The 26,660-nt window shown below is 37.0% G+C and overlaps 7 protein-coding genes across 9 annotated transcripts; 3 read left to right on the forward strand and 4 right to left on the reverse strand.

Moving 5' to 3' along the window:
• Window positions 1-250: 250 nt before the first annotated feature.
• LOC135800235 (uncharacterized) lies at window positions 251-7,249 on the forward strand. Its single transcript, XM_065313401.1, has 9 exons — window positions 251-397; window positions 638-771; window positions 840-1,068; window positions 1,154-1,267; window positions 1,326-1,473; window positions 6,327-6,411; window positions 6,470-6,575; window positions 6,632-6,738; window positions 6,795-7,249. Exons 2-9 carry the CDS (start codon window positions 650-652, stop codon window positions 7,144-7,146), a joined length of 1,263 nt encoding a protein of 420 aa, XP_065169473.1. The 5' UTR covers window positions 251-397; window positions 638-649; the 3' UTR covers window positions 7,147-7,249.
• LOC135800230 (myotubularin-related protein 10-B) lies at window positions 7,158-10,084 on the reverse strand. Its single transcript, XM_065313392.1, is given in 6 exon segments — window positions 7,158-7,998; window positions 8,240-9,295; window positions 9,365-9,627; window positions 9,630-9,659; window positions 9,718-9,760; window positions 9,816-10,084. Coding segments are annotated over 6 exon segments (1,947 nt in total). The 5' UTR covers window positions 9,909-10,084; the 3' UTR covers window positions 7,158-7,536.
• A 222-nt stretch (window positions 10,085-10,306) lies between these two features.
• Upf1 (Upf1 RNA helicase) lies at window positions 10,307-15,043 on the forward strand. 2 transcript variants are annotated; one of them, XM_065313387.1, is made up of 5 exons: window positions 10,307-10,484; window positions 10,539-10,846; window positions 10,943-11,179; window positions 11,237-11,416; window positions 11,467-15,043. In XM_065313387.1, exons 2-5 carry the CDS (start codon window positions 10,667-10,669, stop codon window positions 14,185-14,187), a joined length of 3,318 nt encoding a protein of 1,105 aa, XP_065169459.1. In that variant the 5' UTR covers window positions 10,307-10,484; window positions 10,539-10,666; the 3' UTR covers window positions 14,188-15,043. The 2 variants fall into 2 exon arrangements, with proteins under 2 accessions (XP_065169459.1, XP_065169460.1); XM_065313388.1 differs by having other exon boundaries at window positions 10,615-10,846.
• Window positions 14,902-16,395, reverse strand: NANS (N-acetylneuraminic acid synthase). Its single transcript, XM_065313403.1, has 3 exons — window positions 16,132-16,395; window positions 15,498-16,061; window positions 14,902-15,442 (listed from the first exon to the last, which is right to left on the reverse strand). Exons 1-3 carry the CDS (start codon window positions 16,270-16,272, stop codon window positions 15,050-15,052), a joined length of 1,098 nt encoding a protein of 365 aa, XP_065169475.1. The 5' UTR covers window positions 16,273-16,395; the 3' UTR covers window positions 14,902-15,049.
• Window positions 16,396-16,472: 77 nt separating this feature from the next.
• On the reverse strand, window positions 16,473-20,721 carry mal (molybdenum cofactor sulfurase). Its single transcript, XM_065313391.1, has 5 exons — window positions 19,711-20,721; window positions 19,381-19,537; window positions 18,638-19,327; window positions 18,180-18,573; window positions 16,473-18,116 (listed from the first exon to the last, which is right to left on the reverse strand). Exons 1-5 carry the CDS (start codon window positions 19,787-19,789, stop codon window positions 17,046-17,048), a joined length of 2,391 nt encoding a protein of 796 aa, XP_065169463.1. The 5' UTR covers window positions 19,790-20,721; the 3' UTR covers window positions 16,473-17,045.
• Window positions 20,722-21,647: 926 nt separating this feature from the next.
• LOC135800219 (short/branched chain specific acyl-CoA dehydrogenase, mitochondrial-like) lies at window positions 21,648-24,843 on the forward strand. Its single transcript, XM_065313381.1, is given in 6 exon segments — window positions 21,648-21,880; window positions 22,131-22,260; window positions 22,334-22,434; window positions 23,398-23,775; window positions 23,845-24,153; window positions 24,369-24,843. Coding segments are annotated over 6 exon segments (1,272 nt in total). The 5' UTR covers window positions 21,648-21,841; the 3' UTR covers window positions 24,684-24,843.
• On the reverse strand, window positions 24,771-26,266 carry LOC135800220 (protein FMC1 homolog). 2 transcript variants are annotated; one of them, XM_065313383.1, is made up of 2 exons: window positions 26,068-26,253; window positions 24,771-25,226 (listed from the first exon to the last, which is right to left on the reverse strand). In XM_065313383.1, exon 2 carries the CDS (start codon window positions 25,213-25,215, stop codon window positions 24,901-24,903), a length of 315 nt encoding a protein of 104 aa, XP_065169455.1. In that variant the 5' UTR covers window positions 25,216-25,226; window positions 26,068-26,253; the 3' UTR covers window positions 24,771-24,900. The 2 variants fall into 2 exon arrangements, with proteins under 2 accessions (XP_065169455.1, XP_065169454.1); XM_065313382.1 differs by lacking the exon at window positions 24,771-25,226 and adding an exon at window positions 25,233-25,952 and having other exon boundaries at window positions 26,068-26,266.
• Window positions 26,267-26,660: the final 394 nt, after the last annotated feature.

Consider the following 26,660-nt stretch of genomic DNA (forward strand, 5'->3'; position numbering starts at 1 on the left):
ATGGGGAAACTCTCGCGCTATAAGAATTTAAAGAAAACACGAAAATAATAGAAACGGTTCCCGAGACATGACACTAAACAGTTCACGCGTAAGTTTGAGGCGCATCGTTAAGATTAATAATCGCGCATAATAAACTAAACATAACATTGAAGTAGCACAAACTGTATATGTTAGAGGAAAAGTATGAATCTATATAATCTATACAAGCTATTAAACACACTGTTAAAGTATAGTTCGTTATCAATAAATTGACGGCGTGATAAGCAAAAACCAACTTGACATAAACAGTTTGTACGCGGACACTGTACTTAAAACAAAATTCATCTCCACAGTAAAACGCCCATCAACTCTAAAAACAAATATTTTTAGATACCACTATTATTTGTTAAACCACAAGGTAATATTACACAATAAATTCATTGACCTACATTCACTTGTGTCTGTATATTAGCGTTGCGAATGCTTACGTAGTATGTAATATTACGAAATATTTTGTTCAAGTTCATACTCCTACATCGTGTTTGTATCTGTTTGTTAGGTTATAATATAAATGTGCACCTAGTCCACTCTATCCCCGTTCATGTCTAGCTTACTATTTCTAAACAATTCCCACGATGATTCTGTCATTTACTTGCAGTATTGAGGCATTATGGACAAACTCCCGGTAATTGCTTTCGAAATAGTTTTATCCTACCTAGACACACTGGACAGACACAATGCGATAGTCGCATTCAGTTATGATGTTTCCGCACTTGCCACTCACCTGAACAGGTATAGTAGTTCACTCTGTTATACATAGTTGACTAACAAATCGAATCATTTTATTCCACAACGTGTAGCAATATTTGTTTAGCCTTGGAATATCGATTTCGCCAACACATGATAAAACCGCTTGTAAACTGTCGGAGAACGTTAATCAAAGAGTTGGATTTAACTGGGATTTTTTGGATTCCAAAACATATGATACTCAATGCCTGCTCATTGCTTGTTAATTTAGAGTATTTATACTTATTGGGTACAACGGTTGTTTGCAAGACAAATTTTAAAGAGTTTCAACAGTTAAAACAAGTAAGATTATTTAAAAATAGCTATGTAATAATAAATTTAAACAAAACTTACTAAAAACTAATGAATCGTAAATTTAATATTGTAGATTAAAACAATTGCAACAGCAGTAGATGTGAACGGCCGAGGAAGAAAAGAATATTGGTTGATAAATCGCCGAATTGATGCTGATTCAAATAAGATTACCTTCGATCCGCAATTGGTATATGTTTTCATTGAATGTTTAAATGATAGTTTAATGTATTGTCTCTTAATTGTAGTGCTTTGATTTAAGTTCCAAGTGTAACAAGTCACATGAAATTTTAAGTGAAGATTGGTTATCTGAGTTTAAAGATGGAACGAGCAGTGGTCAATTTATATCAGATCTACAATCGACTTATACCAAACGAAATTATAGAGAATTTACGTGTAAGTATTAACTCTAATATAACCTATAAAATATTAAATATTTTTCATTCATTAACATTACAATTTCTTAAGTTTATTAAAATACGATTTGCGTAGAATTATTTTATTGAATAGAAAAGATTTAATTTGAACGCTGCAAGTACTGTAAACAAGCAAATCGCTAATAAAAAGAATACGGATAAGATGCATGCAGCGCGAGCTCACACGTACACGAGTGCCACTAACTGACACATGCAAGCTTGAGCTGAGAAATCACCTGACTTAATATTATTCAATTTTGTGCATCCTAGCGCAATCTATGCTCTATACGGAGAGTTTTAGATAATATGGGTGTTGTGCGAGGTCTCATGCGGTCACTAGTTTTATATCAACAATAATTTTTGATTTTAGGAATAATTTGAATAAATACCAAGCCAATTTACTTTCCGCGCTTAATATTCGTCATTATACTGCACTGTATTTAATTAAATATTATTCTAAATAAAAATATAGAGACTGTAGGTAAATAAATTTGACTGCGACCGAAAATTAATTAGAATTTAATAAATGATAATTGATAATATGATAATCAGTGATAAACAGTATTTGAGAATGCAACATATTTAATTTCAACGTAACGCACAAACACTATAAAGAAGCAACTCGCGAATAAAAAGGAACAATCTGCCGTCCGTCGGCAAGTATTCCGTAGTCACGTACCGGCGAATATACGATATACGAATCCAGAGGAAATAATATATTAAAATTTTGATTACCTGTGATAATATTCCGATTACTAAAATTATTCAAGCGGTTGGATCATCTGCGGATGACGAATATAATTTGCACAAATTTGTAAACACAAAACACACACGAAACATTAAATCATTGCGGATATCTAAAAGCGGACGCAGAGAATAGGGCAATTAGCACTGAACACCGAAAATAACACGCGCGTTTCGCGGAATTAAAAATCTCTAGAAATGTTGCGAATCAAGAGAATGAACCGCACGACAGTCGACCGGCGATAAGACTGGAATGCGTGTAATATAAACACTGCGAGCGGCGTAGAATACAACAACAACACAATCCGTCGGACGACTGCACTATGCTAGCTGAAGATAAGAAATAAATCTACCTAGTTTAATATTGTAAAAGCATAAATGACACAATTAAATGCAACTAAATTAAATTATTCATTATTCATTATCAATTATTCACTACCATTGCAAAATGTATTAGAATTGAATGAATTGCAATTTTGTAATTTTAATAATCCTGTTTCGTTTTTTAATGAAAAAAAAAAGCAATAAAGCAATGCTATTCTTAGTTCTTATTTGAATATTCTATACATGAATAAACTTACATTAGAATTTTAAACTGCAACAGTTTATCTATAATTCTTAGTAAGAACTCGTAGCGTAAAACGAAGATTCGATTTTTGTATGTAAACAAGTCTATCTCTTGCGCGAAATCGCGTGATCTCACACCGACACGATGTGCACACACTACCACAAACAAATCATATTTAATGCAAATAAATGCATCCTAGTGCCATCTCAGCCCGAATTATTGACCTATATTTAAATATGCTACTCATACTCAATAAATTAAAAATAATACACGCAGTTTAATATAAATGCGATCATTATAGATCAAAACGAAACAAAAAAACCTAGAAACCAACAAAAAAAAACGTAATTTTTTTCAATTGCGAATATCTCGTAAACTCAAAGAGATACATTGGCACAAATCGCAGAGACTATCCTATGAACTAATCTCTATAAGATACGCTAGTTAAAACGGAAATCTAAGAGATGAAATTTTAAAACTTAAGAAAAAAATGCCAAGGGGGGGTGCTTGATACTTTTTTTCGACGATTTTCAATAATTAATATTTCTCAAACTAAATGAGATAGCAACCAACAAATCGCTGATTATGAAAGATTGGAAGATTCTCTATCAGATAAAAACATAAAATAATTATATTTCCAACCGTAAAAGGTCAAAAAACGCGACTAAAAGTACTAAAAAGTGACATTTTTCAATTTTTGACGATTTTTTTCAATTGCGAATATCTCGTAAACTAAAAGAGATACATAAGCACAAATCGCAGAGACTATTCTACGAACTAATCTCTATAAGATACGCTAGTTAAAACGGAAATCTAAGAGATGAAATTTTAATACTTAAGAAAAAAATGCCAAGGGGGGGTGCTTGATACTTTTTTTCGACGATTTTCGATCATTAATATCTTCGAAAATAAAAGCGATAGCAACCAACGAAATGCTGATTATAAAAGATTGGAAAATTCTCTATCGGATAAAAATATATAATAAATATATTTCCAACAGTAAAACGTCAAAAAAACGCGACTAAATGTACTAAAAAGTGACATTTTACAATTTTTGACGATTTTTTTCAATTGCGAATATCTCGTAAACTAAAAGAGATACATAAGCACAAATCGCAGAGACTATTCTACGAACTAATCTCTATAAGATACGCTAGTTAAAACGGAAATCTAAGAGATGAAATTTTAATACTTAAGAAAAAAATGCCAAGGGGGGGTGCTTGATACTTTTTTTCGACGATTTTCGATCATTAATATCTTCGAAACTAAAAGCGATAGCAACCAACGAAATGCTGATTATAAAAGAAAGGAAAATTCTCTATCGGATAAAAATATAAAATAAATATATTTCCAACAGTAAAATGTCAAAAAACGCGGCTAAATGTACTAAAAAGTGACATTTTACAATTTTTGACGATTTTTTTCAATTGCGAATATCTCGTAAACTAAAAGAGATACATAAGCACAAATCGCAGAGACTATTCTACGAACTAATCTCTATAAGATACGCTAGTTAAAACGGAAATCTAAGAGATGAAATTTTAATACTTAAGAAAAAAATGCCAAGGGGGGGTGCTTGATACTTTTTTTCGACGATTTTCGATCATTAATATCTTCGAAACTAAAAGCGATAGCAACCAACGAAATGCTGATTATAAAAGAAAGGAAAATTCTCTATCGGATAAAAATATAAAATAAATATATTTCCAACAGTAAAATGTCAAAAAACGCGACTAAATGTACTAAAAAGTGACATTTTTCAATTTTTGACGATTTTTTTCAATCGCGGATATCTCTTAAACTAAAAGAGATAACTAAGAACGAATCGCATAATTGAAAGGGGACATGCTGTATCATGTTTCTATCACGTAAAATTTAAATAAATATTACAGTTTTGTACACAAATGCAATAAATCTGACCTATATGAGGCGTAATGTTCAAATTTAAAGCTGCGTTTTAAAAGTTTGTTTCCAATATTAATCATAAATCGTATCGTATAAGCGCTTTTCATGCAATAATTAAACACAACTGGATAGAGAATTTGATTCTGCATATTTGGACCCCGCGCCCAAGTTTGTAAGACGTTACTCCCAATAACAAAAAAATTAAATTATTTAATGCTAACGCTTTAGTAGAAGGCTTTGCACAACGCGGTGGACCGCGACAAAATGACACGTAAATGCAAAGTAATGATCGACACAGAAAATAAAACGAAATATATAATTGAATTGTAAACTTGCCAATGCAGAACTCATCAGACTCCAAGGCACGGCAAATACTGTAAATAAAAAAAGAAAACATAAGTACCTAATATTATATTTACACAGCGTAGAAAAACAAACATTCTGTGCTGTTAAGTTCAAAGTTACTTACATCAGGACGATGGGTCATCCGAATGATGAATAAATCAACTTGGCCGCGATACACTTACGCGCAAATAATAAATAACTGTACTAAAGTTGCTAAAGTCAAGTTAAAATTAAATAGTGGATTGATGATCGAATATAACACGAATTGGAAAGTAGAAGTCCAGATAAACGATACGAGTCGCAAAACACGTCTCGATCAACCAGAAACCGGCACGAAACTGGCCGCAAACTGCATAAGCAACGACGAGGCAGTTGATGATAAGAAAGCAAGAGGTGCGCAAGACCGGCGCGCCGATGGCATGCGATCTTGTGCACGAATTGCATTTGGCATTTTACCTGGGATCAAAACTAAACTAAGATGCAGCAACATGCGGCGTGAGGTGCTGGCAACGACGACACACGGCAATGCGATAAGAAAGTGTATATTGTGTTCAAACAAACACAATTCTTGTGTCGAAGGTTCACGCTTGCTGATAAATATAGAAATAGACAATACAAGTTTATTTTACAATTTTTAGTCCATGCTATTGCCATCTATTAATGATATAGTAGTTTCGAAATTTAGATTAGTAAAGGTAATAAAAAATTAAAATTCGATTTGCGTAATTCTGATTTCTAATGCTGACAGATTGACAGATTTTACATTAAATATTTAAGTGATACTTAATTTGAACATGCATCGTTTCTTGTTTACGAGGTAACACATTAGTCCGTAATCATCTGCTGATAATAAAAATGTATTAGAATTAATATAAAATTGTTAGTTATATTCATGAAAGAATTGAAGAATATTTGCTTAAATTTACGATGCTAATATAATAAACAACAACGGTGTGTTTTGATTCCACGAAATAAAGATTCGACACCTGCAGGTAAACAAACTAGATCTCTTGCGTGAAATCGCGTGATCTCACACGGACACGATGTGCACTCACTGACACATGCAAAATGCAACAAAAACGCTGCCGTGAATTTAGCGTAGGAAAGTGCATCCTAGCGCCATCAATGATCAATTCACGAAGTTAAATTTAAATAATTAATGCAAATAAGTGCATCTTAGCGCTACCTCGACGTGATGTTTATAACTACAAATAAATTCAAATATAATCCCCGACCTCATAATTTAAAATTAATTTAAAATTGTTTCGTAGTGCCAACAGATGAAGACGCGCGAATTAAACTGACAACAAAATATGGCGCTGTGAAAACTTTATATATTGATGAACATTATGGACCGTAAGTAAATGTATTTCATTCTGATTTATAAAATATCTAATATTTTACTCTTTTGTAGAAGTATAACTTCAAATGTGAACTTAGAACCGATAAAATACCTCGTAAATTTAACGACGTTCATCGTTGATGTGCACGATGTCGTGACAAAAGGCTTTCTTAAACCTGTAAGAATCTTTTTTCCTTACTTCTTTGATTTCACCTTTTAATACATATTTTTTAGATACTTCAATCATGTGATAATCTAAAAACACTAAATATTCGAAATTACAACGCGGACTTTTCCCTCTGTGACTTGCAATATGCCCGTGAGAACCTAAAAGATTTAAGGTAAGTTAAACAATTAAGTTTTAATAAACAAAAACAATATAAACATCATTTTTCAGTGTGGATATGTGCAGCTCCGCACGTTTCAACTTACAAGAGTTCCTGACGTTACAAATTCCACCATTGTTGCGCTTGCGTCGTTTATACGTGCGTTTCAATCAAATGTCCGATGACGATTGGACCCATAGCGACGCAGCATTAGAAAATTTCATCCGGAAGAATCCACAACTAATTTTTCTTTGGATTGTCTGCATGGATCACCTAGAAAAAATCGAGAACAGTGCACATTTGCTTAAAAAATACCAAACACAACCGCATCAATCGTACGAATTCAAATATGGCGACGATGACGATGCAGATGTACCACTTCAACACTGGGACATGATGAATCTATTGATAGGTTTTGTTTAATAAATTGTGAGTTGTTAAACACACAAATTTATTAATAGTTTGTACACGTTTGCGTGCTGTAACTCGTTATATAAATATAGGCGCATCCTTCAAAAGTACAAAATTTAAATGTAAACACCACCAATCCGGAGTCGCCCTCGGAAGTAAATTAACAAAACACAAATACGTCATCTTACGCGCTAGCAAAGTTACAAACTTAAAGCTATCCTATTCTTACGACGCACACCGAAGGTAGTACGAATACTGGGTGGAGCGAAATATCATTTGGTTAAGCAGCATCATCGATTAGAACGTAAAGGTAAACTCGAGTTAAAAAAAAAAACAGTTGAAGATATAAATAAATAAAGAATAACGCTACGCGGAAACGAAATAGAGAATGATCTGTGAGTGCTAATCATTGGTAAGATTTAGTATTGATTGAGTGTCGAACGCATCGTTCCCAAAAAGCAATTCGTCATGGAAGTTGTTAGTGGCGGCGCCACCGGCTCTGCCAGACTGGCTGAATGGATAGAAGCTATGCACAGCAGAGAGGCACGCGAGTTGATCTGTTTTGCTTTGACCGGCGGCGCCATTTGTGCGCTGATCGCTGAGTTGAAGTCGCAGTAAGTCGATTTCCTCGGCGATGAAACGATTGCACATGTCCACCTGCGGCTGGCCGCCATTACGTATTTCCAAATCCGGCAGCCAGCGGAAGTAGCACTGCCGCCATACATCCAGCGCGGATGCGCCTGTTTGTGGTCGGAGGCGCGCACGCGCTGATTTGTCATACAATGGATTCCGGAAGAGTACAACATCATGCTCGGCAAATTGTTCACTCCAATCCCAGACGGATCGCGGGATTAAGTTATCACCCTGTATAAACAATAAATAAATAAATTAGGACTTCATAAGAGTAGGTTTTAGTAAAATTTCGATTAATTTTCTTGGTTTTGACAATTAAAGACTTGAAAAATGATAATAATGCACTGGAGCGCCATCTTGCATTCAATTATTGAACTTTAACTACGATTTAACCTATTTTCAGTCCTATTTATCGATATTTTACTAATTATTTCAACATTTTTCGTTATTTTTAAATAAAAATCATACTTACTCTATAGGCATTCTGCCGATCATGTTGATTGTTGAACAAAAACGTATCGAAAATATTCACATGCGCTGAATCCCACACCGTCGTCAGATACGTCTCGCTAAACTGAAACGCTTCCGGATGCTGCCGTAAAAGCTGCCACACACAATCGAGGAAGAGCAGGAAGACGTACGCAGGTTCCACATCATCGTTGAGAATGTGTCCGAGTCGAAACTGAAACGGATGCGCAAGACTCACCCATTCTTTCTGCACCAGCGCCTGGAATCCGCGCATCGTGCGCCAATGCGCGTCGAGAATCAACTGCGTAAGGCTAGAAACAACGCAATTCAAATCCGCGCCTCTATCCTCTTGCAAAACAACAGTTTTACGCTGTTCTAATAAATCAGCAGCGTCACGAGCCTTCGACAGGCATGCGCTGACATGATGCAGCCATTTGCAAGCGTCCAATAAGCCGTAGAATTTGTAATCTTGCAATTTGAACAATCGTGTGCTGTCCGGCACGCATAGATTACGCAGTTTTATATAACTTCCTTGAATATCTCGTGGCGTCGGACAGTCTCGGAGCAGCTCGAATATCTCCGGCTCGGTTTTCTCCGGATGACATTTATGAATCTTCGCGAGGAATGTATTTTCATGCGAACGGTTTGTTACAGAAGGTAACACTTCGGGCATGCGCACTAATGCGGCTGATTCATTACCCCAAACCCAGATGGGGAAGCTGGTATTTCGGAAAACCTGCGCGCCTTTGTAAATATCATCGTTTGTGATGTCTTTGGGCACGACTACATACTCCGGTAGGTGTACAGAGACATTGTAGTTGGCGTTCACGTCCGACACACGCCAATTCGGGCATTGCGTGCGTTTCAGCTCGCGTTCCCAGTCATCCCGCGAGATGAATTTGTCCTTTGATTCTCGACTATGCTGCGGTTCGTGTTTATATTCGTATGCGAAGAGTAAATTCGCGCGTTTCGGGAAGGCGTGATGCAGCAACGCGTTCGCAATCTGCTTGCCGCTGTCTTTATCACAATGTTTAAAGTTGAAACTCATTGTTTTCATATTCTAATAATATAATAAAGAAAAAGTTAAAAGATGGCGATTTTAAGTGTATGTTGGGTTGCCTATGCTTACCTTACATACAATCAACAATTCTTTGATCTTTCCTGTTACATTCTGGCCAGGTGCAAGTTTTTTCTTTGACTTGTCACCCATTTGATACACAGACTCAATAGCTGATAGACAAATCTCATTTGGCTTTAGGAGTAGGTTATTCTGGTGGCCATTTGGTTCTTGATCACTGTTTGTGTTTGCAAATGATAGTTTAAAGGTTGTTACTGTTAACACACCAATTAATGCACTTCTAATGTCTACATCACTCAGCGGAGCCAGGAGGAGAACTTTTGGGCTTCATGCACCACAGTTTCACCTTAAAAACATAATTTTTTATAAAAATAAAGGAAAATAACATGAAATTTAACTATTACCTTCTAATAATGATGTCTTCTGCTTATCATTTAACGAAATATTCTATAAAAATACAAGATTAGATATATTTGTTTTGTAATTTTTAGGATTTACTCACTTCTAAAACAGTTTCATCGAGATAACTTTTGAAAGTCCCTTCATGTGTGGGATTCATGTTATACGACTGGTGCTTGAGTGCGGATAAAATCATTTGTGTGCACGTTGTGTTACTAGCCCATCACATGAAACACAAAGCCGAATCGTGATCGGTGCGTAAAGAGTGTTAATTAATTGAATTTAACTGAATGTGTATTTATTAGCAGAGCTAGGTTATGTGTACTCGTACGTCGTTGACGTTTGTCGAAACCCCAATTGACATTTGCCCTCAAAATGTTTTTTGTTTCTCGAATAAAACTACAAAAAATACGCAAAATATCCCACAACACAAACGTTTGAATTTTTGTTTTGTAGTTATACTCTATTCATTTACCCAATTCCTGGTAGATTAATTGTTTTTTTTTTCGAGTTCAACTTTGGCGCTTGAAACGCGCACATCAAAATAGCGCTAGTGTCAAAGTGTCTCGTTTGAAACCCAGCGCATATATTTACCATTATCAGCGGATGCGACGAGCGTGTCGCACGTCTTGAACGTGTTCACCGCATCGCCGCTTATCAGCACCGCGTCGAGTGGCTGGAAAACAAGCAAGAAACAGGAATCCGTCGACCGAGTGTGGAATCAACGGGCGCCCGGTTCGAATTCGGCGCCATTTTGGAGCAACGTGAGATCGTGAGTGACGAAAAAACAAATGATGATTAATCGAAATATGGCGTTCTGCCACAGGTGTAGACCGTCGCAGCGGCGCGCGACGTGCTGGTTGTAATATGCGTGTGTAACGTGTCCGCTGATGTGATTTCAGTCGAGCTGCTCGCAAGCCAAAAGCGAATCTTCGAGACCACGCAGCACACGAGATGAGCGTGGACGCGTACGGGCCGAGCTCGCAGACGCTCACGTTCCTCGACACCGAGGAGTCCGACCTTATCGGCGCCGACACGCAGGGCTCCGACTGCGACTTCACCGATTTTACGCTTCCGTCGCAGACGCAGGCATCGCAGCTGGACCTTGGCGGGCCGCAAGCATCCGGACTACAAGTAAGCACCTTCAGCACGTTTCCAACCTTAAATTCCCACAAAAACCCAATTAGATTTGTGATTTGTCACATGTCATAATAAATATTTCAACTTTAGGTGAATGGGATTTCATCGAAGAGCATCAGTAATAAACTAGCTGTTGCCACATCTGCACTAGGAGAGTTACAATTCGAAGAAGAAGATGAGGAGTTTTTCAGCAAGGAACTCCCTGAATATGCTTGCAAGTATTGTGGGATTCACGAGCCTAACTGTGTGGTCATGTGCAACCTCTGCAAGAAGTGGTTTTGCAATGGCAGAGGCAATACATCTGGAAGCCATATTATTAATCATCTAGTAAATATTACTTTAAACTTAAAAAATGTAAAAAATTTACATAAATATTTATTTTAGGTGCGTGCAAAGCACAAGGAAGTGACTTTACACAAAGATGGACCTCTGGGTGAGACTGTCTTGGAATGCTACAGTTGTGGCGTGCGCAACGTGTTCGTCCTGGGTTTTATTCCCGCCAAAGCTGATTCTGTCGTTGTGCTTTTGTGCAGACAACCTTGTGCTGCACAAAATTCTCTCAAGGTAATAAAACTTTACTTAAAAATACAAAAATTATAAAAATTTTAATTTAGGATATGAATTGGGAGCAAGAGCAATGGAAGCCGCTCATCTCCGACCGTTGCTTCCTCACCTGGCTGGTGAAAGTGCCCTCCGAGCAGGAGCAACTACGCGCTCGTCAAATCTCCGCGCAGCAGATCAACAAACTCGAAGAATTATGGAAGGAAAACGTCGACGCCACGTTCCAAGACCTCGAAAAACCCGGCGTGGATGAAGAACCGCAACAGGTACTTCTACGCTACGAAGATGGCTACCAGTACCAAAATATCTTCGGCCCGCTGGTGAAACTCGAGGCAGATTATGACAAGCGATTGAAAGAGTCGCAGACGCAGGAGAATATCGATGTGCGTTGGGATGTCGGACTCAACAAGAAAACAATCGCGTATTTCGCGCTGGCAAAAACCGACGGCGATATGAAACTGATGCATGGCGATGAACTGCGCCTGCGTTACGTTGGTGAAATGCATAAGCCATGGGCAGGTGTCGGACATGTCATCAAAGTACCTGATAACTTCGGGGAAGACATCGGGATTGAATTAAAGAATAGCCTGGGTGCGCCAACTGAATGCAGCAGTAACTTCGTCGTGGATTTCATCTGGAAATCAACGAGTTTCGATCGTATGCAACTTGCGTTGCGTAAATTCGCGGTGGATGACACATCAGTGTCGCCGTACATCTACCATCGCCTTTTGGGACATGAAGTCGAAGAGGTTTTGTTTCGTTGTCACTTACCGAAACATTTCTCTGCGCCAAATTTACCTGATTTGAATAGATCACAGGTTTATGCAGTTAAACACGCTTTGCAACGTCCGCTGTCGTTGATTCAAGGCCCGCCAGGTACAGGAAAAACTGTCACGTCTGCTACTATTGTCTATCAACTGGTAAAACAAAATGGCGGACCTGTTTTGGTTTGTGCGCCATCAAACACCGCTGTGGATCAACTCACGGAGAAGATACACCGTACTAACCTCAAAGTAGTGAGGTTATGTGCGAAGTCACGTGAAGCTATTGATTCACCAGTGAGTTTCTTGGCTTTGCACAATCAAATTCGTAAAATGGAGACTAATACCGAACTGCAGAAATTGCAACAGTTGAAGGATGAAACTGGTGAGTTGAGTTCCGTCGATGAGAAACGCTATCGCACTCTAAAGAAAGCCGCGGAGAAGGAATTATTAGAAGCGGCCGATGTGATTTGTTGCACTTGCGTCGGCGCAGGAGATCCGCGTCTTGTCCGATTGAAATTCCATTCGATTTTGATCGATGAAAGCATGCAGGCGACCGAACCCGAATGTATGGTGCCTGTTGTACTGGGTGTTAAACAATTGATTCTTGTCGGGGATCATTGCCAGCTTGGGCCGGTGGTGATGTGCAAAAAGGCCGCACGTGCTGGATTATCGCAGAGTTTGTTCGAACGCCTGGTAGTCTTGGGTATACGACCATTCAGACTCGAAGTGCAATATCGTATGCATCCGGAACTCAGCCGGTTTCCGTCTAACTTCTTTTATGAAGGCAGTTTACAAAATGGCGTCTGTGCGGATGAGCGTCGTTTGAAAAAGGTGGAATTCCCATGGCCGATTATTGACAGACCGATGTTTTTCCACGTTACACAAGGCCAGGAGGAGATTGCCGGCAGTGGAACAAGTTATTTGAACCGCACCGAAGCAGCGAATGTTGAAAAAATCGCGACGAGATTCCTACGCGGCGGTGTCAAACCCGAACAAATCGGTGTAATCACTCCGTATGAAGGGCAACGCGCTTATTTGGTGCAACATATGCAGTATCAAGGATCCCTGCATAGTAAACTCTATCAGGAGATAGAGATTGCCTCTGTGGATGCGTTCCAAGGGCGAGAAAAGGATATAATTATCATGTCATGCGTGCGTTCGAATGAACATCAAGGTATCGGGTTCTTAAATGATCCGCGACGGTTGAATGTGGCGCTGACGCGCGCTAAATATGGGATTATCATCGTCGGTAACCCGAAAGTGCTGTCAAAACAACCACTTTGGAATCATTTGTTGACTTTTTACAAAGAACAGAAGGTTCTAGTTGAAGGTCCGTTAACTAACCTCAAAGAATCGATGATTCAGTTTGCCAAACCCAAGAAGTTGATTAATTCTGAGAATCCTGGTTCTCATTTTATGACTACTTCGATGTTTGACGCTAGGGAGGCGCTGGTGCCCGGTTCGGTGTATGACCGAACTAATGTCGCCATTAATGGCGGCCAGTATAACTATCCGCGCGGCGCTGTTCCGCTGGATATGTTCAGTCGTACGCATGATCCGATCTCGTACATCTCTCCGGAGCGTGCGCAGGCCGCCATGTCGAATCTGCCGGTTCCGGTGGGTATGTTTATGAATATGGCGCATATCCCGCCGAGGTTTTATAACCAACATCAGCAAGCGATGCAGGCGCGTCAGACGCAGACGCCGCGCACGCGTAAACCTCTCAATACGCGCCCGGGGATGCAGCATAAGGGCAAGACACTCAGCCAGGAGCAAACGCAGACGTTCAGTCAGAGTCTGCAGTTGACACAGGGCATGTCACAGCCGGGATTGTCCCAGCCCGGGTTTAGTCTATCGCAGCCGGGATTGTCACAGGCCGAGCTCAGTCAGGATCCGTACGTGGCGGACTTCCAGTCGCAGATGGACGGGTTGTTGTCGCAGGATTCGACTTACCAAGGCGATCGCTCGGCGTTCTACCAGCCGGGCGCGCAGTTCTCGCAACCGTACTGAATGCCGGCGGCACGCGCAGCGGGACAGCAGCGATTAATGCACAACGACCATTAATATGCAACGCAGACCAACTCGAAACTGGACGTACGAACAAACACGGGGGCGCGTACGAAACACACTTACCGACCAGCAGCAGCAGCAGCAGCAATACAGCGGCAAAAACAGTCCGGAATGTTTTTTTACGTGGTTCACGAACGCGAATGGAAAAAAATGGATAAATTGATGCGGATGGGGGGTGGCCAAATAATGACGACGATCGATGGCAAATGAAACAAACAAAAAAAAAATCATTATCAAAAAAAAAATTACAATGGCGGATGATTGATCCGACCGAGATCTTCATACTTATAAGGAGCATGCGATTCTGACGCTCGGATGGTTGCCGTCCGAGGCGCAGCAAGATGGTGGCGATTAACAAGTTGTGTTGCGTACACAACGATTTGGAAAACGGGTCCTTCTCACACACACGAGGAGTGGAAAGATGTGGTGCAAGATGTTAAAGAATGCGCTTTTAATGCTCCGTTAATCTAATGAATTATTATTAATTTTTCTCTTTCGGTTAGTTAAATAATTATGTATTTCGTCTAAATTTGTGTGTAGCAATTATCTGCGAGGCGCAAATCACTAGATAATCTATCAGTTTTTCTGTGTACGACGGGAAGCTTGCTTTTATACATCATTCAACAACATTTAATAGGAAGCAAATTCATCACATTTTACTTGTATTCATTTCTCTATTGTGCAAATTCTTCTTCTGATGATTGACCAGTAGGTCAATTCATTTATTTCTTTTTAAATCTTTTAATATGGAACTTTATACATGTTACTTTCAAATTAAAATTGTTGTGAACAGAAACACTATTCAAAGCACTTCTTCAGTAGTTAAGTTCTTCGAAGGGTCTTGTAAAAACTTAAAATCCAACACGCCATCTTGTTCGTAGTCTTTGGTTAGTTGCAAACCGACTAAATCTTGAATGCGTTCACCTGGTATACCAATGGGATAGGAAATTTTCACCAGAATATCGTTTTCTGTTAGAATTACGCCAGCTGTCATTTCTCTGGCCGCCACAAGTGATTTCCCGAGTTTATTACGACATGGAAGTTCACTTGGTAGGATTGTTTTCTTGTAACTACCCATTATAACCTCAATTCTGCGCACTTCATCCACCATCTCCTTGAATTCTTGACAATCCAATGAGCATGCATGATCACTACCTTTGAAGGTCTTATCCAAGGTTATATGACGTTCAATAACCTAAAATTTATGTATTTTTAGTGTTTTTACATTAAAAATTAAGGTTTTTCTTTACCTTTGCACCCGCAGCTACAGCCAGATGCACAATACTCCCAAGTTCATGCCCGGAATACCCAATGTGTACACTAGGATACCTCTCTTTGTACACACCAATCAAATTGAGGTTAGCATCAGCCAGAGGCGTGGGATAAGCGGAAACGCAATGCATCAACACAAAATTCGTATGATGTGCACGTATAATGTTGTAAATCTTATCCACAGTCTCCATTGTTTGCATCCCTGTGGACACAACCAGCGGAATATTCAACTTAGCAGCTTTCTCAATCAAAGGAAAATTGTTTGCATCCCCGGAGCCAAGTTTAATGAAAGGTACATTCATGGCGGCCATTTTCTCCAAAGATCTACAATCCATAGCAGATGCAGTGAACATCATATCAATAGACGTTGAATATTTTTTCAAAATGGAAAACTCCGCATCGCTGAACTCCAGTTGTCGACGGTGTTCACCATATGTTCTCCCGAAAGAATTATCATTATCGTACGGACGTTCAAAAGCAACTTGTGTGAAACGTGCAGGGAAACATGTTCTTTGGAATTTGACACAATCAGCGCCTGCTTCCTACAATATTCCCACAGGTAAACATTAAAAATAAAAAAAAAATCATAAAAAAAAGAAGAAAATAACATACTTTAGCTGCCAAAACTAATTTCTTCGCCAAAAGTAAATCCCCTTGATGATTCTGACCAATTTCAGCGATGATGAATGTCTTATGTCCATCACCAATCAAAACTTCACCCGAAACACCACGCAAGACCAAATCACGTGGCATTTTGAACCGACTTGTTCACTTAAGTGAAGAATTTAGACTGTGACAAGCACCACACATTCTACTGCCACTAGTCATAGACTTATCAAGCGACGGAACAAAACTAATTGAAGATAAATTAGGTTGTTTGGCGTTTTAATGGACTTATGACCACACGATAAGCCGAATATCAAATAGAAATGGTAAATATAAATATCAAAGTCTTTGTTATTTTGTTAATTCTTTGTTTCGATTTATTCAATTTCGAATATCTCAACGACTATCTCATCTTTTGCGTCTATTCTTCATCATCGCAGCACTCATCATCTTCGAAGTTATACCAGATTAAATGCACTGGTATAGTAAAGCTGAGATAAGCCCCGAGACCAACCAGAGTCATTCCCAGCAGAAGAACAAGCATATTTCCTTTTCGACACGCGCCTCCCGTCTTGATACAATACGGTTCCGGGCGTAGACTGAACAGGTCGATGCACTTCGGATATGGGAAGACATACCGGCATACTTTGCGGTATTTCGGAGGCGGCGGTGCTTTTCTTAGCTTTTTGTAGCTTTTGCTGCGGCTTTTGTGCCTTTGGCACGTATGAACGTCTGGGAGCCATTTTGGATGGTTTTTAACAACCGTGGACAATTGCGCAGCATGTTGCTGATGCTCACAATTCAAAAATATGAGATAATACGTGTAATTTATGTCCTAAAGTAGGTGAGAAGTGCGAAGCTTCTTCTGTGGTGATGATGAACTAAAAATTTTGAGGCATTTGCCGAGCGGATAAACATTGTCAATGGCTGTCAGCGTTGATGGCTGTCGTTCTCATGGCTGGCGCTATTGCACAGCGACTCTGACGATTTTGCTCCATCTGTAGGTATATGCCAAACGTGATTTTGCCTTGTAATTCACGTGATAATGTCCGCAAAGGTTCAACTGTTTTCTTTCCACTGGATTGATCAATACAAATCATTTGACAGCGCGTGCATTTTCCTTGGACAAGAAATTTTAGATTTTCGATGTAAACTTCTTTGAAATTATTCTCGATGAATGGCGTACCAAAGTCAATTAGTAGATTAGGACGAAATCTTGCGATTGAATTGATCAACAATTCTTTTTTCTCGGTGTTTTCCTCATCGGGGACGTCAGGAACTCGTTTGTATAACCATTCAACACTTGCTTTGTTTATTAACAGAAACTGTGCTTGGTTTACTAAAGATAATTTGATTTCTTGGTGTTTAGCATTTCTATCGAATTGTTTTATGAGGCGTAAACCTTCACGATTCAACATGGCGTCCAGCCAATAGGCAACTTCATCACCACAATCAAAACCTTGGATTTTATCACCGCAGACTTTACTGTGGCATCGATAATTGTCGAAATTTAAGTCTAAATCAACAGAAATTGTTTCCTTTTCAGTGTTTTTATGATTTTTACTTTTACTGTTAAAACTAAGAATTAATTGTTTTGTTTGCAGATTTATCTCGGACTGGATCATACACATGCGTGTTTCGTGCTTTTGTGTTAAACACATGCCATCTTGGTTGACTATCATCCATTCTCGATCGTATTGTAAACCAGTCGAGACTAAATTCCATTCATGGGTGACTTCCAGAGCTGCGCAGGATTTTATCGGATAGATGTAAATCTTTTCTAATTTACCAAAGTTGGCTTTAGATAAATCCACATCTATAGTATTATTTAAATTATTTTCATGTGAAAATGTTTGTAGGAATGAAGATTTTATCATGTGCAAAATGGCGTCGGCGTCTTTTTTGTTAGACATATAACCAAATGAGATGCGGACTGATCCAGTTGGTTTACCATCGATCAAATCACGTTGATCACCACACACATGGCCCATCTATCAACAAAAGTAATTATTATTAAGTAATTAATTAATGAATGAATGAATTCTTGGTAATACCTCATAATAATACAAAACTTCCTCCGTAGATATTCCTAGATGTCGCTGGCATGCCCCAGGGTTACAAAAACATCCAGTACGTAGGCTAATATTATACAAATTGGCTATGTGCATCACTTCAGCAAAGCCAATATAAGAACCATCGGCTCTGAGGATGTTAAAGTTCACAATTCCACCTTGTTGATCCATTTGTTTGAATTCTCCATCGTGATACAACACACAAACCGGTTGATTGTTGTAATGTTTATAATTCTTCAAATTATTATACACATATTGTGCTAGGTTGAAGACATGTGCTTGAATTGTGGATATTTGTAGATTGTGGCGTTTCAAAGCAGCAAAACCATGTCTTAGAGAAGCGATTGATAAGAAAGATATGGTACCATCTTCAAATCTAAAAAATATTTATAAAATAATGTTTAAAATCATTTTTATGATGTAATTTGATGTTTATATACTTTTCTTGTAGATTGCTTCGATGTACAACAGTGTTTTTACTTGCCAAGGCCATAAATACGGTACCTCCACCATAATATTTCTTTTTTAGAAGATCTGCACTTGAATTTTTGACTAAAAGTGCTCCCAATCCAGTTGGGTATCCGAAAATTTTATAGAAAGACACACAGACAAAATCAGCTTGGGTTTTGTTAAGATCCAAAGGGTTTGTTGATGCATAACTGGCTGCATCTAGTAAACAGTACCATTTTTCTGTTTTTGTTGTTTTTGTATTATTGTTTGTATTAAGATATCCGCCATGAGTTTTCTTTATCCATTCAAGTGGATATTTAAATCCAGAAAAGTTGCATTGTGCAGGATACACAAACAAATTGTTTGATTCATATTCATAAATATCACCATTAACATTATCATCATCATTATCTCCATTTTGTATTTGTGTATTCCCATTTACTTGATGTTTCATTGACTTTTTATCAGTGAAAACATCAAACAATTGTTTTTTAGTCAATGAAGTTGATTGTTTAGCGTATTCACGCATGCCCAGTACTGATGTGTGGTTTTCTTCGAGGTATACAAGTCGGCCATCTTGATAGTCAAAAGTTTCGGCGACTAGTTTAAGCGCTGCTGTTGCTCCCGATGTGAAGATGACGCTGTATTCTTGTGGGGATGTTCCAAAGAAGTCTAAAATTCTGTTTTAAACAATAGTTAGGTTTAAAATTGTTTTTATTGTGTGATTATTTACTGGTAGCGAATGGAATCGATTATATCTTCGGTGGATTTGCTGACGGTGCTTTTGGAATGCGGATTGGCGAATAGATTCTTTGATAATTCGGAATGCACGTCGGAGATTTGGGTTTTTGAGTATAAAGTTGCTCCGGCATGATCTAAATATATATTATCTACAAAAGAAATAAATTAAAAGTTAAAAATAACTTGAATTGTTGATTTTCTAGTTCATTTATTAATAAAATACAAATATTTCGAGATTTTATTAGTTTTTATTGAAACTACATCACGTATTTTATTAATAAATTTAAAAATATGTTTTACTCCTTTTAAATCATCATTTTACCTTTTAAAATATCCTTAAACTCTTCCTCTAAAGATTTTTCAAGTTCTTTAGAATAAATTGGTGTATAATCAGTCGACATCACAGCTTTTTTATATATTAAATCACAAAATTTAGTTTTGAATGTTGCGAGCACGAATATTAAGTCAGAATACCTGTTTTAAGTCAACTTTTAAGTCAACTTTTAAGTAACTTATTATTTGTTTTTAGTTTATCATGCCAAAAATATTTTTTGCACGTATATATGCACAATGATAACAGCAGCGATAACAAACGAACGTGTTTCAGAATATTGAATATTGTATAATTTATAATTAAGTCACTTTGTAAGTCGGTTTTTTTAAGTAAATTACGTGTGCGCTACCGTGTGGTTACTTTACTGCAGGTATACTTGTAATACGAGTGTGTGTTGTTGTTTACAACGCGAAGGCTCGTCGAATACTGATGCGAGTTAATGGAACAATCGACAATCGCGTGTTATTTCTCCACAATTCATTTTAATTCTATATCAAAGCAGTCATCAGTCGTCAGTCATGTGAAAACGCATTAAGTAACACACGCTGCGCTTCACGCTTATCTCTTTTGAGTTTGTTTTTTACGGTTACAAGGTTATAGGAAACCTAGATTCGATCATTTTATAAATATGTAATCATAAGTATAGGAAATGTTGCGTTTAAGTTAATTGAATCTTTGGTTTTGATGGATGATTACATAATGATTTTTGGTTTTGTTGCGATATGAATCATATGATGAGTTGCGAAATAGAAATATGAGTAGTAGTGCGAAATGTTGGTTTATTGTAGGCAACCATGTATGCGGGAAGAGTGGAAAGAGTTGCCATGGATAAATATGTGTTTTGTTTATTAAATGTGAAGAGAAAATAAAAAAAATTAATCAATTGACGCGTTTTGAGGCAAAAGTAAGAGGAATGGACATCCCTGAGCACGTTTTAAATTGATGTAATGTCCTGAAGAGAGAGTGGAGGGAAGAACCAGGACTTCTGAACAACTCAAGAACGACTGACTACGTGACACACTGCACGCTGCCCTTTTATACCTGCGGGCTACCTGCAAAAAGTGGTGGGGGAAAGCGTACTCCCTACGTTACCAGAGGTACCCTCTTAACCACTTAGCAATGTCAACCTTGACACAAGGAGTGCCTAATTAGTTATCAAAATAAAAAGAACATAAAAAACATTAAATAATTCTGATTATTTCCGCTAATATGTAAAAATAAATATCAATCAATTAACATTTACACAACAGAAAAAGAAATGCAGAAAATAAATTCCGTTGCTATACAATGTATAGAACTTACAAGTGATAGGAACTACGATTATTTATACACATGCAATCAAGGACGCTGCTATACTCGTATCTACTGACAAAACTAACACCAACAACCAAACAAGTCGCGTGTGCGGGCCGAGCGCGAATTACGCGAGTATCACACAAACGATAACGATGCAAACATTGTGAAGGCGATAAGAAAACATACCACGTTCGTTTTCATTCTATACATGTACACCGAAGTAAATCCAACCAAATATCTTTAAATTATTTAACAAACATCCTGTGTAGCTTATCCAACCGAACCAAATAGATTTTTCTATCTATTTCAAATATAAAACTATATTTTATCCTTGTCACACAAAAGGAGAAAAAATAAATAAACTAGACACGCAACATATACCCCATGTTACTTTTAAAAACATCATGAAGTAATAATGAAGTAATTATTAACTAATAATTATTTAATGTGCAAATTACTATGTTATTTCAACAAATTTTATTTCACGATGTTTTGTTTTTATGCCACTTAAAATACTATAAATACAACACTTCAGTTTCGATTGTTATCTGACAACACTCTGTATATTCAGCGGTGCGTGTTGTTAAGCCATGTTACTGAGTTGGTTGAGCTCGCGGAGTTGGACAAAGTTGACTTATCTCTGGGGAACCAGTTTTGAACAGGCACCGCCGCACCGCACACACGTTGATAGTTTTTACGTGCGTTTTCTTTACAAGAGATATTTATTACTTTAATAAATATCCAAACAAACAAATTACAATTACTATTTCCGGGTCTAATTGAAGACGTATTTAGTGTACAAGTGTTAATAAGTACCATTACAATGAACAGCTTAAGAGGTATTCTTAAATTGAACAATGTGGTAAGTTAAATATTCATTTTAGTATTGTTGAAGTTGAACAGGAAATGGGAAGTAAAACAAGTTTTGAGATTAAATTAATGCAAATTAAAATGATTTAAGTGAGTTTTTGTATTAAAACAAAAATAATGCTTATTTCTTGGAGTAAATTCGTGATTTATTTATAGATTTACGAAAAAACAGTGAAAAATAAATTGTGCACTTGAAAAATGGTTTTCTTTGTGATTAGAAATGTTTTTTCGTGGTTTTGCAGAACACGGCTGCCAAAAATACTTTGATCCGTAGCCTATCGTGTTCACCGAAGTTACAATGCGACGCGGCGACGGCGCCACGTTATCCCCTCACCATGTTATCGGAAGACGAAGTCATGATGAAGGAAACAGGTAAAAAAATAAAATAAATTTATGAGAATAGATCAAAAATGAGGAATGAAATGCCAAAAATTAAATATTTTAGTTGCAAGATTGGCAAAAGAGCAAATTCTGCCATTGGTGAGAGAAATGGAGGCAGAACACAGGATCAAGGACTCTGTCGTTGATATGCTCTTCGAAAATGGCGTAAGTTTCACTCATAAACTAATTTAGTACCCTCAGAAATAAGAATATAATATTAATCCTTATTAATTACTAATAAAAAGTGCAAAGGTGAGTTTTTTTGTATGTTTGTTTCGATTTCATGCATAAACTACTCAACTCAATCATTATGAAATTTTGAACACATATTTTCAAGGATATTGCAAAGAACATAGGATACTTTTTACTACGAAAATTACAATATTTATTTCGAAAATTGCAGATCAAAAATATCTATTGTTATATAATGCACATTGAGATGGCGTCGAAGTGCATTATTATAATTTATATTAAAATTTAAATAGCTTCAAGAAACAAGCAACAAATTAATTAAATACATTTTAGTATTAAAATTTACGCGAGCAACAACTAGTTAATTATAAATTAATTAATTAATAACTTTTAAAAGTATTAATAAACTTCGGTTACATAATAGTGACATTGGTTCATTCCCGTTATGCAAATGAAATCTTATTTACTGAATACGTCGTGCGATTATTTAATACATCATACTCCTATCCAACTTGTGTTATGAAACAACGTCAACAATGTGGTCCGCAAAACGAGATCATCCGACCAATGATAAAACGCAATGATAACCAAGTTAGTGTGTCATAAATTTTATCAAGACTACACTAACCCACACAATACACAAAATATTAAGATGGTTATTTTATGCAACGTAAACTTTGATAACAAAAAATTAACTCAACAAACAGCTGTTAATCTATCATAATCCAAATAAACTCGGAATTACAGTTTAATTACACCAATATATAGAATATCCAAAGCAATTAATCAATGACAATACATGAATTTGATTTATTATTTGATAAAACTTTAAATAAACATATTTACGAGTTAATTTTATTACCAAAGTTCATTTATCGCTGTAATAAAACTATTTACTAACCATTTTTTAATTTTTATAATTTTTATGATTTACAGTTGATGGGAGTTGAAATCCCAATTGAATATGGTGGCTCTGGATGTGGCTTCATGACCACAATCCAAGTAGTAGAGGAAATCTCGAAGGTAGATCCAGCCGTAGGTATCCTAGTAGATCTACAAAACACCCTCATTGGTAATGTTATCATCAAACTGGGTACTGAGGAACAGAAAAAGAAATATCTGACTATGTTGGCAAAGGATACAGTGAGTAGTTTTGCACTTACTGAGCCAAGCAGTGGTACAGATGCCTTTTCGTTGAAAACAACCGCCAAGAAAGACGGTGATCATTATGTTATCAACGGCAGTAAGATGTGGATCTCCAACTCGGATATCGCTGGAGTTTTCTTGGTCATGGCGAATGCCAAACCGGAAGCTGTATGTTAACATGCTCAAAATTGAGGTTATGTTTTGTTACTTTGTTAAATGTTTGTGTTTTGTTTATAGGGTTATAAAGGTATAACTTGTTTCATTGTTGAGCGTGACACGCCAGGATTCACCGTAAACAAACCAGAAAATAAATTGGGTATCTGTGCTAGTGGTACCTGCATGTTGACGTTTGAAAATGTACGCGTGCATGAAAGCGCCATTTTGGGTGAATTCGGCCATGGATATAAATATGCTGCTGGTTTTTGAATGAAGGTACGTATTGGTATTGCTGCGCAGATGATTGGTTGTGCTCAGGGAGCATTTGATGCCACACTTCCTTACACGATGGAAAGACAACAGTTTGGTCAGCCAATTTATAAATTCCAGGTGAGTATTTAGAAAAAACATTATAGTGAAGGTGTGTTACTGCTTTTTGATGTTTAAAATGAGCTGAAACATAAAAAAAAAGTTGAAAATATTAAGAAATTGAAAAGAAACATAAAAATTGCATTATCAGACCTATGTTCGGTGTGTATACCACAAGTCCAACATAGGATTACAAAATTGAATACAGCGTAAATAAATATTCTTACTTTTCTCAGGGTATGCAACACCAAATCGCCGAAGTCCACACAAAAATCGAAGCTGCACGCCTCCTCACATACAACGCAGCCCGCCTAGTAGAACAAGGCAAACCCTTCGCAAAGGAAGCAGCAATGGCAAAGTACTACGCCGCAGATGTCGCGCAATTCGCCACAATCAAATGCATCGACTGGATGGGCGGTGTAGGCTTCACCAAAGACTTCCCACAAGAGAAATTCTTCCGTGATGCTAAAATCGGCAGCATCTACGAAGGTACACACAATGTCCAACTCACCACTATCGCTAAATTCCTCGAAAAAGAATACGCACAGTAATAGACGCCATATTGGATAAAACCTAACATTTTAACATGTTATGGTTCCAACAAAACATACAATATGCAATTTTTATACTCCGCAATATTTTGTTACAACATTATTATATTCTATTGAATAGAATTCTAATTATAATTCATTTACAAACAGTTTAAACTAATTTTTACTTTTTATTCTACGTAATATCTTGTAATATATCGACAAATCCACATTATTATTATTTAGGATCATGTGGAAGTTTAAACCCAACAAGATTCGCTGTCTCCTGAATGCTGCGCTCTCCTTTCCCGCTGTATTCTTGATTGATTTCATTCTGGATGCGTGCGCTTTTCATGTAACACAAATAAGTAGAAGCCATGAAGTTGAGTTCTTCATGCGCCTTGCAAATTTGTTTCTCCGTGGTTGCATTGCGACGATATTGCTGCATAATATAGTTGTACATCAAGTTATCCTTCAATGGGACAGAACTGTTGCGTTTTAGTTCGGATGCGATGCCTCGCAACACGCCGATTTTGCTTGCTGTAGACGCCATCTTGTTAACAACTAGAATGTCAAAGTGTTTATTCAACACTTTATGCTTCAATATACTCTATATCACTTAGATATTTAGGTTCTTTTACATCAAACCAAAAATCTTCAGCGATTAAACTCAAATTAGGAAAAACATGCATAGCTGCATCATTGAATATCTCATAATATTTAAACGTGTTAAAAATGGCGATTTCTTGAACAAACGGACTGATTTTATACACAAATTGGGCGTTATCTATTAAATTTTGTTTTGTATTGTTTTCTATTAAACTTTGAAAACTGTTTGAGATGATAATACAGTTTTCAAGTGAATTTTTAGACCAATTTGCCCATAGAAGATTATTACTCAACTGTTTTGGACAATGTGGTAGATAAAACAATGTGTAATCATGTGCTATATACTTTGCTTCAATATTCTCTTTGATTATTTCAATTTCAAAGTGTTCCAATACCAAAAAATCATTTGAAGTAAGAATTGGATCACAAATTTTGACTTTAGCAATATTATAAACCTCTTTTAGTATTAAAATTAACGCTAATTGATATCTAGATATCATAGAATCTGATACATATCCTATACCAAAACAAATCAGTTCTTTTATTTGAATTTGTTTTGATTTTTCTGTTTGTGTTTCCAAATTTTTATGTTGTAGTAAACTGAGTGCTTCCCGGACCGAGGCCTGAACATTTGAGTAATAATCTGATGCGAGAATATCGTCCTTAGCTTCAAGCACACGCCTAAAATGAAATTATATAATAGAAATTTTGTTTAATCTTTTACCAAAGGAGAAAAATGTGCAAGATTTCAGGTTAGAGTAAAGAATTATAACGTAATAAATAGATAAAAACGCACCTTATTGCTTTGTTTTTATCAAAATCGTCGATGTTAAGTGATATATCAGCAAGTTGTTGAGTTATAGATGGTTGTTGAGGCTTTGATTTACGTTTGTAAGTAATTTTTTTGAATTCTTCGTCGGACATTGGAGATTTTACAGGTTTACAGCTGATCAAAACAAGATCAGAAGGTCGCATGTGGTGGTAATTTGTAAAATATGCTATAGAGGGCGCTAGAGGTATTAATTCGTGATTATTTAGCATATTGTTTATATTCTGCATTTCTTTAGGTACAGCTATAATTACTAAGTCTAGAATGTTTAAATTTTGAAGGTAGGTTAAGTGAATAACGTAAAAATTATCTACAAAAGAATTTTTAAAGAATCATGCTCAAAACATGTTGAAATAAATGAAAATGTTTGAACAATGAATAAATTAAAGTTGTATAATAAGTCGCGAGATGGCGCTGGGATGCACTTTCTCGCAATAAATATGCTTTGCTTGCATGTCCAAACTTGTTTCGTTCTGTTGATTACTGCAAAAAGAGTGAAGGAGATATTCCGGGTCCTTGTGAGCTCGCACGTACGCCATGTATCTTATCTAAACGTAACT

This window comes from Atheta coriaria, unplaced genomic scaffold (assembly GCF_025399875.1).
Source record: "Atheta coriaria isolate IRGN ID8LTWV9N9 unplaced genomic scaffold, Caltech_Dcor_3.1 hic_scaffold_10_pilon, whole genome shotgun sequence".
Classification (NCBI taxonomy): Eukaryota; Metazoa; Arthropoda; class Insecta; order Coleoptera; family Staphylinidae; genus Dalotia; species Dalotia coriaria.

Bases quoted from the DNA above. Each gene is read 5' to 3' on its own strand.
- LOC135800220 (XM_065313382.1), bottom strand. From the start codon at position 26,246: ATGCGACCTTCTGATCTTGTTTTGATCAGCTGTAAACCTGTAAAATCT. The intron at 25,953-26,067 runs GTGCGTTTTTAT...ATTTCATTTTAG, and splicing joins GATAAAAACAAAGCAATAAG to GCGTGTGCTTGAAGCTAAGG.
- NANS (XM_065313403.1), bottom strand. From the start codon at position 16,272: ATGCCACGTGATTTGGTCTTGCGTGGTGTTTCGGGTGAAGTTTTGATT. The intron at 16,062-16,131 runs GTATGTTATTTT...GGAATATTGTAG, and splicing joins AATTAGTTTTGGCAGCTAAA to GAAGCAGGCGCTGATTGTGT. The intron at 15,443-15,497 runs GTAAAGAAAAAC...CATAAATTTTAG, and splicing joins CTGTAGCTGCGGGTGCAAAG to GTTATTGAACGTCATATAAC.
- mal (XM_065313391.1), bottom strand. From the start codon at position 19,789: ATGTCGACTGATTATACACCAATTTATTCTAAAGAACTTGAAAAATCT. The intron at 19,328-19,380 runs GTAAATAATCAC...TGTTTAAAACAG, and splicing joins ATCGATTCCATTCGCTACCA to AATTTTAGACTTCTTTGGAA. The intron at 18,117-18,179 runs GTATTACCAAGA...TTTTGTTGATAG, and splicing joins AAGTTTTGTATTATTATGAG to ATGGGCCATGTGTGTGGTGA.
- Upf1 (XM_065313387.1), top strand. From the start codon at position 10,667: ATGAGCGTGGACGCGTACGGGCCGAGCTCGCAGACGCTCACGTTCCTC. The intron at 11,180-11,236 runs GTAAATATTACT...TATTTATTTTAG, and splicing joins GCCATATTATTAATCATCTA to GTGCGTGCAAAGCACAAGGA. The intron at 11,417-11,466 runs GTAATAAAACTT...ATTTTAATTTAG, and splicing joins CTGCACAAAATTCTCTCAAG to GATATGAATTGGGAGCAAGA.
- LOC135800235 (XM_065313401.1), top strand. From the start codon at position 650: ATGGACAAACTCCCGGTAATTGCTTTCGAAATAGTTTTATCCTACCTA. The intron at 6,412-6,469 runs GTAAGTAAATGT...ACTCTTTTGTAG, and splicing joins ATTGATGAACATTATGGACC to AAGTATAACTTCAAATGTGA. The intron at 6,739-6,794 runs GTAAGTTAAACA...ATCATTTTTCAG, and splicing joins GAGAACCTAAAAGATTTAAG to TGTGGATATGTGCAGCTCCG.